Genomic DNA, 9,721 nt, shown 5'->3' on the forward strand with positions numbered 1-9,721 from the left:
GTTGGGCAACGCAAATGCAAGGAAATTCCCAGCCTAAGAGCAGGTCAAGTTCGGGAACTTGGGAGTCCGAGATGGAGTTAGCATGCCAAAGGAAGAAAGTGAGCGCCTACAAGAAGAAGCAGCGCACTTGGCACAAGCCGTTGCAAACGAATGGGAGTTAGTGCGCATGTATTCATAGCCTACTCCTTATCAGCTTCTGGCATCAGAATCCCCGAGCCCCTGGCCAAGCTTTTGCAGCTACCCCAACAACCACCTCAGTAGTCTACATTTTTTATTTTTTTTAGTTTTTATAATATAATTGCACGAACAATTTTATTTTGGTTGTAAATATTACTTTTTTATTTTAATTATAAATATTTTTTTTAATTAGAATTAAATAAATGATTTGATATAAACAGTTTTTTTATTTTTTTTATTTTTGAAATGCCAACTCAATAGCCTTTTGTTGTGCAAAAAAAAAAAAAAAATTTAATTTGGTTTCTTAGAGAGTTTACCCAACAATTTGGTTGCTGGATCAAGCTCATTACATTATTTAGTTTTGTGCTAGCCGACGAGATATCATTCGTCGAGCAAGTGGACTCCGTCTGGTCAATTCAGTCAACACACATTCGCTCATAGGGTGAACTAAAATTTGTGTGTTTGTCATTTAAAGTTTTAGGCGACAGGTTTTGCCCAACTCTTCTTTCTCGGCAAATTTCCATTGCCTAAAATTTGAAGCGACGAATGAAGCTTTATTGGCTTTTTGTTTTTTTGTAGTGCACACAAAAGAATACTGGCTGAACCCTACACAAAAGAAAACTATAATTTCTTTCAAGAAAAAAATAATAATCATTTCTCTTTCCATAAGACAACGTTATTCACCCAATCTAAAATCAATAACCAACTTACAGTCGGTTTTGGAGAGATTCAAAATCGTTTAAAAATACAGGACTTCCATCCTTCAACTTGCGCGGCTCTCAACGTTGATTTGATACTATTGTTTTTTTTTGTTTTTTTGTAAACTTAATTTGATGCTATTTGAAAGTTAGTAAGTTTAATAGCACAAAAAAAGTTCTGTCAAAACCAAAAATTCAGGTCACATGAACACAGTAATATCCATACTATTAGCTGCAGTCAACAAACCAACTCATATTATAATTAACCTAGCTCGCTTGAAATATTAACCCCGCGTTAACAACAAAGTACAAATGAACTTATTAGAGAGGAGGGCATACAAAACCAGGAGGAGGAGTCTTTCCACAAGTAATTAAAGCTTGAAGAGCCAGAGGAATAAATATGTTTAGGTTAAGCAGCTTAAGCCTTATAGTAGTGCAAAGGCAAATCGCGGCTTCAAGCTCAAGTAACCCTCCAAGCACTGGACAGCAAGCATTCTCAACCGGGTTCCCCAACCCAATATGCACCAAACCACCAAGGACATCCACACAAAGCCCCAGCTTCAGCGCATCTATAGGACATGTAGCTGGTGATGTGGCCGGCGGAGGGTTAAACCCTGGAACACTTCCTCCCCCACCCGGGCTACTTCCTCCGCCCCCTGGGCAACCTCTACAACCACCACCACCTCCACCTCCACCACCACCACCACCGCCACCTCCTCCTCCACCACCTCCTCCACCGCCGCCGCCACCAGGAGGGCTGCCAGTGTAAGGTGGGTAGTGAGAGGAAGGGGGTGGGATTGTCACAGGAGGGTGAGTAACTGGAGGCGTTATTACGGGTGGGGATATAACTACTGGTGGGTGGGGTTTACGTTGTGGTGGATGTTTTGTGGTTGGTGGGTTTGGGTGTGGGTGCTGGTGTGGAGGGTTTTTGGGATGGTGGTAAGGTGATTGTGGTGGATGTGATGGATGATGTGGAGGGTGTGGTTTTGATGGATGTGGTTGAGTACAAGGTGTACAAGCTTGAATTGGAGGCAATGCAATTACCATGCAAATCAAGAAAATGAAGAACATGGCAATGACCTTGGAACTCATAATACGAGCTTTGCTAGGTTAAGTGCTGCTTGGGTTTTAATGGGTTATTTATAGGTGAATCCATGACCCGTGACTCACGATTTCTATGACACATAAGATAATATATGCACATATTACTATATTTAAACGTGGAGCAATAAGTTGTGAAAAAACTACAAGATAGGTATGAAAATAAATTGAAGACTTTGGATTGTTGGTCCTGTGCAAACTTCAATAAACAATCCGTGACTGCAGAAGTGCAATCCGTGAATATTGCATGTGCTTGATTTCAGAAATACTTTCACTGAGTACTGAGTTTATTTTTGAGTTTATCTCTTGTTTTATTTATTTTAGTTGCTTTTGCATTCTGGTCCATCCTCCATTTTTACTCTTGGTGGCGGGTTAGGGAAAGATACAGTTCGCATCTAGACGATAGAAGGATAGAGCCAGCTAACATAGGGTTTGCGCTACAGAAGGAGCAATTGTTTATTTTGGGTACATTTCACGATGTCAACATGTGATCTTCCAGTTTATCAGACCAATAAAAATTTCAAGAAAAACGTTAGGGATACAGCGCGTGGTCTACTAAAATGTAATTTTTCTCGGAGTATCCAATCTTCAAACCAATAGATAAAGTGATGATAGAAAATTAAATTCACATAATTTTCTTGAAGAAAATATGATGGCAGATCGTATGAACGATCTTGAGCATATCCCAGATTTACTTGAATATCTACCACCATATTTTCTTCAAGAAAATAATGTGTGCTTGGTTTATAATTTCCTCATATCCAAAAAATTAACCAAAATGTAAGCTGTCGTTTGATAACTATTTTGTTTTTAAGTTTTGAAAGGGAATTGTTATTAGCACTCCAAATATCTCATTTGGCACTCCAAACTTTCTATAATTAAAAGAAAAAAATACACTTGTAAGAACTGTAGAATGAGATCTTTGGAATGTTAAAATGATCCATATGTTTTAGTCATTGGGTCAATTTAGTCCTTGTGTTCTCAATTTGGCCAATTTGGTCCTTGTGTTTATCTTCATTAGCCAACTAAGGACATTTCCATCTAATTTTTGTAAACGAAAATTATAAATTATTATAAACTTATTTATAAAATTATTTATTTGATTTAAAATATTTAAAAACGAAATAAAATTAAAAATTAAAAGAAAAATTATTCTCCTCCCAACTCCCCGACCTCTTCCCTAACGTTACCCCCTCTCTTTTCTATGTCACAACTTTAATCGTTTTTTAGATTGGAAGTTTTATCTCTTATATGTGTTATTTCTCATTGATTTTCATTTTTCTGTAAAGATAAAAGGTAATTATATCTCTTATAATTTTTCTTATGAATTTTTAACAGAGATTGAATGAAATGTCCTAATTAGCTAACATAGAACCACGAGGACTAAATTAGCCAAATCGAAAACACGAAGACTAAATTGGTCATATGGCTATAACACATGGATCATTTTGACATTTAAGCCTTTTTTTCCTTTGATAACCATTGATATTATGAATCTAAGCTACACTAAAGCAAGAAGCAGGATTCCAATCCAATCCGTATATATGCTTGCCACACAGTAGATTACCTTGTCGATGAAGCAATGGCATTGATATCCCAAGTATAGACTAGTAAATTGTGATGTGAATTTGGTTAATTATGGAGGTCTTGTGAACCGAAACAAGCCAGTAGACCCTGGATGTAAAACCCACCGAGGCTATCCAAGTGCATCAGTGTTGTTATAAGACCTGAGACTATTTTTCAAATTAATCTCTCTTTCAGAGTTGCAGTTTCCACGACTCCACCACCCACCCAGTGAAACAATGTTTACTACATTGGAAGCCTGACTTGAGCCAATGGATAACAATCCATCTTTCTCACTCCCGCTGTTTCTCCCGATCAATCACGGGGCCCTAGTACAAAAAACTACTTATGCGACAAATTTTTAGGTGATGAAGCAAATTTCATCACCTAGAATACTTTTTGCGGCCAAATATGTACTTTGTCAAGTCAGATGTCCATAGCAGGAAAAAAAAAAAAAAACAAAAAAGCTAAAAACTTCGTCACCTAAGAATACTTTTCATGGCCAAATATGGTAGAAATTAATAATGGGGGACTAGGAGAGAAGAAGGGCTTTGCACAAGGGTTCACGGGGATTCCAAGTTAAAATCTCATATCCACGCTGTATGATTTTCTACCTAATTAAAATGACTAAAATTATAATTTTGTATATGTCGGTTTGGTAATTTCATCTGATTTCGCTGTTGCTCATATTGTTTCTCCAGATGACTGGGCATTCGATAGTGCACCCAATTTGTATGAATTTTACAATTTTTGTTGTTGCAAAGTTTAATTGCGTAATAACATAAATGTTGATTATTATAGTTAGTTGGTTTTTGCAAAATTTTGGTTGGATATGGATGTATATCAAAGTTTGGAGGTTATGGGAAGTTTTTAATTTTTAGGAGGTTATGCCAATTTTTCGGTAGAAGTTTATGTTTGGTTTTGAACAATTTTGTTTTTTTTTTGTATGAAAAAAAATGAAAAGGTCTTGCACGATCATACATCTGATGAATGATCATTGGATGCACATCAATTGTGATACTATGTGGCAAACAGAATATGAGAGGGAGGTGCACGTCAAGCTTGTGCATGACATAGGGGTGCTAGTGCGGAACCTATTCTCTATGCAGTGGTCTAACTGGAAACATGTGTCTGACGAGATGAAGTTCCTGAAATTGAAATACTAATAGATTTCATTACAATTGATCTCGGTGATCTGAAACTAATAGACGATGATGAACTATACCTATCGATGAAGATGAACCACCTACGAAATTGATGATATTGATGATAGTGATGTTTATTGTAGTTCTGATTCAGATTAAGCTTTTATGTCAGGAAACTATAACTTGTGAAATTGAGAAAATACTTTTTTTTTTTTTTTTTTTTTTTTTGCAAATTTCATTTTTTGTACATAAATACATTTATAGGCTGAAAACATTTACAAGAAAAATTAATTTGTTAAAGAAATCTCATTCTACACTCCTCACAAGTGTATTTTTCTTTCTAATAATAGAAAGTTTGGAGTGTTAAATGAGATTTTTGGAGTGCTAACAACATTTTTCTTGTTAAATACTTAAAAGTTCGGAAAAAACAAATCTTTAAAATTTGTCATGTAACCACAAAAGTCGTCGCAGTAGGCGCTTTTGCGTGACAAAATGTCGTTGCTTAAGGATCTTTTATGCAACGAAACCTGAAAGTTCGTCGTGCAAGTCTAAAAAAAAAAAAAAGGTTAATTGTTACTGCCGTTTGATTGCACCCAACAAGCACTCACACAAGTGATAATGTGTTTGGCATTTTGGAAAAGTTGACTATAAAATTTGAACTGTTCAATATTTAGATCTCTTCTTCAAAGATCTTCCTTAAAAGAATTTATTTCATTCAAAAATGAAAAAGTCAATGTTTAGGAGCCCAAAAGAAGAACGATTTGTAATTAATTATGCGACGAAACTCAAAATTGTGTCGCGTAGGTTATATTAGGCGACGAATGATCTTGCTTTGTCGCCTAATGAATCCTAATGCAACAAAACTTTGTATTATTATTTTTATTCGAACAAAAAAAAAAAAATTATAAATAACTCTCTTCCTCTTATCTCTACTTGCTACTAGTACAAAAAATAGTTTGCGCAACGCAGGTACTTTCATCGTGCAAAATCAAAAAACGTTGCTTGAAAATTAGCCCAACGAAACCTTCGTCACATATCAACGGTTGCGCAAAGGCAATGAAAGCAGGGTTTGCATGATGAATAGACACCCTACGTCGCGCAAAAGGACTTTACGCAATGCAAGTGCCGTCATCGCGCAAAACGTCTTTGCGCGACGACAGAACTGCATTGCACAAAACGTCTTTGTGCTACGACCTTACCTGCATCGCGCAAAGACCTTTTGTGCAACAAAGAAGTAACCTGCATTGCGCAAAAGCTCTCTGCCCAATGCAGATTACTTCTTCGTTGCGCAAACCCTTTTTTTTCTTTGTTTTTTGGCAAAAATATTTTTTTTTAATTTTTTTATAAATATTTAATTAAATTATAAACAATAATTAATAAACAAAAAAGAAGTATTTAATTATAAAATATATGAAAATGTACATACAGGATGTTCAAGCATAAAAGAAAAAACTACAACAAGTAGTCTTCTAGGCTTGATGCATCAGGCTATTGGGTATCAACTGGGCGAAGTGGCTGGGAGGTAGAAGGTGGAGCAAGATCAGGTGCTGGCATCGGGATTTGAAGGCTAGACATCATTAAGGCCTGTAAGATCATACTCATCTTATAGTTCTGGGCTGATAACTAGGCTGCAATCTTGGCTTCCCGAGCTACTGCTTCAGCCTCCGGGACTCAATTCTTGACCAAGCCTATACAGAAGCATCACGAATTTGTGTGTGTCTCTCTCATTGACTGGAGAGGCAATAATATATAGTCAGAGCAGCCCATCACACTGCTTACTAATCAGTAGTCTATCCATAACTGTCACATTTCAGCATGGAAAGTCAGGCTTGAATTCAAAGTCCGATGAGTAAGACTCCTTATGTCCTCTCATCAACAGTCTTGGGAAATTCTAACTAGCTCCTGGAGGGCACCTCCACTAATCATGTCCTTCGCATTCACCTTTGTGATATAAATACCCAATGTATATAAGTAGAAAGTCTAAGACATAAAGATGTTATCTAGGATCAAGACAAATTCACCTACCATGTTGTGCTAAGTGACAGAGTGCAAGCTCAATGTGGCACCGGAATGGTGCAGCCTCGTCATTAGCATTTTGTACAATCCATGGAAGTGCACCATCTTCTATCAAGAAAGATCTTCCATTCTTTATCCCTATAGTAGGTCAGCATATTGACATTACACCAAAAACGTAAAAATCTTAAATTGGACATTCCACCAAAATACTGACGAAACTACCGTCGAGGGAACTATTCATGGAATATTTCTGACAGAGGCTCTTACCTTGAGTATATGCTTGCGATTCACATTTTGCAAAGTTAGCTATTCCACGTGCCACTTGGGAAAAAACATCAGGATGCCTGCACCTCACAATTCCTAGCAACGCCTTAAACCACCTTCAGACCTTAGCTTCATTTGTATCTTATCTGAGGATATTAACAAAATAATAACAAAGCAGGATTTAAATACTCAAATTTAGGGGGAAAAATGCAGAGCAAACATAGACAAAATGAAGAACAAACAAACGAAAACCCTTCCTCTGAAGCATAGAATTGGAAAAAGGACATGTTTCCAGGGACTAATGTAAAAATGTTTGAATTGTATATAATAAACCCGCGAACTAAATAGAAAAGAAAAGTCTTCTTCAAAGATTTTAAAAGGACTTTTGTTATGCACTAATAAGCCAATGAAGCCATTTATGCCCGATTACTACAGATAGTTATACATATTTTCTTTTAAGACCATCAGAGAAAAGAAATGAATAACCAAAAGAAAAGGCAAAGGCTCTAATAATAAAACAAGTAAAGAAAAGACAATGCAGTATACCATTGCCACATAAAATAGAAATAGCTCTAGCAACCATGCATAGGGTTTGAGCATTATCAGCTTCAGCGGCTGTCGTTGCTAACAAACTAATCCCACATTCCTGCATTATAATTTCTTTATTAGCTCTACAAATCCATAGAGGAAGCAACGTAAAATACCAATATTTTGAAAGTCAAATAGATACTTCTCAACCCAAAAGTAATAACATTCAAACTACAGAAAAAGCCCTTGCACTCTAAGAAAGAAGAATAGATCATTGAGCACTCACCATTCATTGCAAGATTCGCAATGGCACCAGCTGCCACTCTTCGAACGGTTTCATCCTCAAAGCTTCTAAGAAGCATCAACAAGGAAGTAAGACCACCAGCTTCAACTATCCTTTTCTGATTTGCCTCTGCATTTCACATACAAGATACAAGTGCACAACAATTCTCTAAAAGTTAAAACTTCAAAAAACGATAAAAAAAAAAAGGTATGTAGAGTATACAACTGCAACTTCAATTTAAGAGTCGTGTACTACTACTGCATAAATCAAATATTAATCTCTGTATACAGAGTATACAAATGTAACTTTAACTTAGGAGTTGTGTTCTAGTACTGAATAAATCAAATATTGATCTATGTCCAATGCTAACCACTTATTTTCATGGTTAACATACCTGTCAAAGATGGGCACTTTTTCTTCTCGGAAGGTGGGTTGAAAACCAACGGCAATCGAGGCTAAAACAGCTTATCTGCAAAGTCCAAAAAGAGCAAACCTAAAGTGGAAAATGGAATTAAGGGGAAAACATAACTAGCTAACAAGACCACCCTAACAGACTAATAATCTGAACCACAATAGTTTACTGCTGAGCCTTTGAAAATGTATAATTTACTCACAACCAATGCTTGGGAGAACTTCATGCTTAAAAGTACAATTTTGAAATAATTTATTTGAAAATTATAATGAATTAACTTTTATCTAATGAGAAGCAAAAGAGGCTGGACTAGTTTGTTGCCAAAAAAGTCATCCTTGTGGCCTCAATTCCATGTATGAGTTCGTGAATGGAGTTTGGTAGTTAATCATTTATTTCTTTATTCACACTTTGTAGAAGTTCTGACAAAATCTAGTTTTTGGTAACTATCAGCAGTTTATGTTGAAATAAATATTGTCTTAACAACAATACTAGTATTGGAAATTTTCCAAATCCAAAATATTCATACAGATTCTAGTCTCTCAATCAAAGCCATTAAAATATTCAATAGCTCTTCATAAACCCAAAAATGCAAAAACCTTACCCATCTTCCTGTACTAGCTCTTCAAGTATGGATGCAAGGCCTGGTAGTGGTTCTATATCACTGCTAATGCTAGTGCTCAAAGAATCAGGATCTACAGAGCCACCTTGTGAGTAATCAAACTCATTAGTTGAGAACTATAAAGAAGACTACAAGTAATATATTAGAATTTAGCATGTTACGAACCTGTGGTATTACTTTGTCCAATGTTTCTAGTTTGAGTACTAGTTTGAGCTGTTAGTCCAAGTGAAAATCTCCAAATTTTGATTTAACATTAAAACCCCCAATTTCTACCCTAAAATTCGATTTAACACTAAAGCCCCCAATTTCTAATTTAATTTTCCAAATCGAATCTAATTACAATACCAAAATCTTCAAAGTAAGGCACTAAAGCCTGATTCTGACCTTAGAAAGAAGAAAAATAAAGAATTAAGAAAAGATAGATACCTGGCTCGGTGCAGTCAGGAGGAAGGAAGGATGAGGAGGAGGCTGGCTGGGCGCAGTAGGGACGAAGGCTACCCGAGACGGAGTGAGAGAGAGGTGAGATGAGCAAGAGGGAAGAGATAGACCGAGTAAGAGAGAGAGAGAGAGAGAGAGAGAGAAAGAGAGAGAGAGAGAGAGAGAGAGAGAGAGAGAGGGAGAGGGAAGATGTGACATCCCATATCACCCAGGGGAGTGATCCTTAAATGTATATTCACATCTCTACCTAGCACGAGGCCTTTTGGGAGCTCACTGGCTTCGGGTTCCGTAGGAACTCCGAAGTTAAGCGAGAAGGGGGCTAGAGCAATCCCATGATGGGTGACCCACTGGGAAGTTGCTCGTGAGTTCCCAAAAACAAAACCGTGAGGGAATGGTAAGCCCAAAGCGGACAATATCGTGCTACGGTGGTGGAGTGGGCCCGGGAAGTGGTCCGTCCCGGGGCGGGATGTGACAATT

General features: G+C 36.9%; 1 protein-coding gene and 1 long non-coding RNA gene across 5 annotated transcripts; both read right to left on the reverse strand.

Moving 5' to 3' along the window:
* Positions 1–1,069: 1,069 nt before the first annotated feature.
* Positions 1,070–2,003, reverse strand: LOC137721807 (uncharacterized). Its single transcript, XM_088692450.1, has one exon. It carries the CDS (start codon positions 1,965–1,967, stop codon positions 1,197–1,199), a length of 771 nt encoding a protein of 256 aa, XP_088548576.1. The 5' UTR covers positions 1,968–2,003; the 3' UTR covers positions 1,070–1,196.
* Positions 2,004–6,057: 4,054 nt separating this feature from the next.
* Positions 6,058–9,434, reverse strand: LOC148697408 (uncharacterized). 4 transcript variants are annotated; one of them, XR_015961551.1, is made up of 7 exons: positions 9,233–9,434; positions 8,170–8,891; positions 7,779–7,904; positions 7,511–7,610; positions 6,968–7,110; positions 6,710–6,838; positions 6,058–6,625 (listed from the first exon to the last, which is right to left on the reverse strand). It is a non-coding gene; the product is annotated as an uncharacterized LOC148697408 (long non-coding RNA). The 4 variants fall into 4 exon arrangements; XR_015961552.1 differs by having other exon boundaries at positions 6,058–6,838; positions 8,170–8,244; positions 8,789–8,891; positions 9,233–9,419; XR_015961553.1 differs by having other exon boundaries at positions 6,058–6,838; positions 8,170–8,268; positions 8,789–8,891; positions 9,233–9,419.
* Positions 9,435–9,721: the final 287 nt, after the last annotated feature.

The sequence above is a fragment of the Pyrus communis genome, chromosome 4 (assembly GCF_041283825.1).
Source record: "Pyrus communis isolate YQ-2024b chromosome 4, ASM4128382v1, whole genome shotgun sequence".
In the NCBI taxonomy this organism is placed as follows: Eukaryota; Viridiplantae; Streptophyta; class Magnoliopsida; order Rosales; family Rosaceae; genus Pyrus; species Pyrus communis.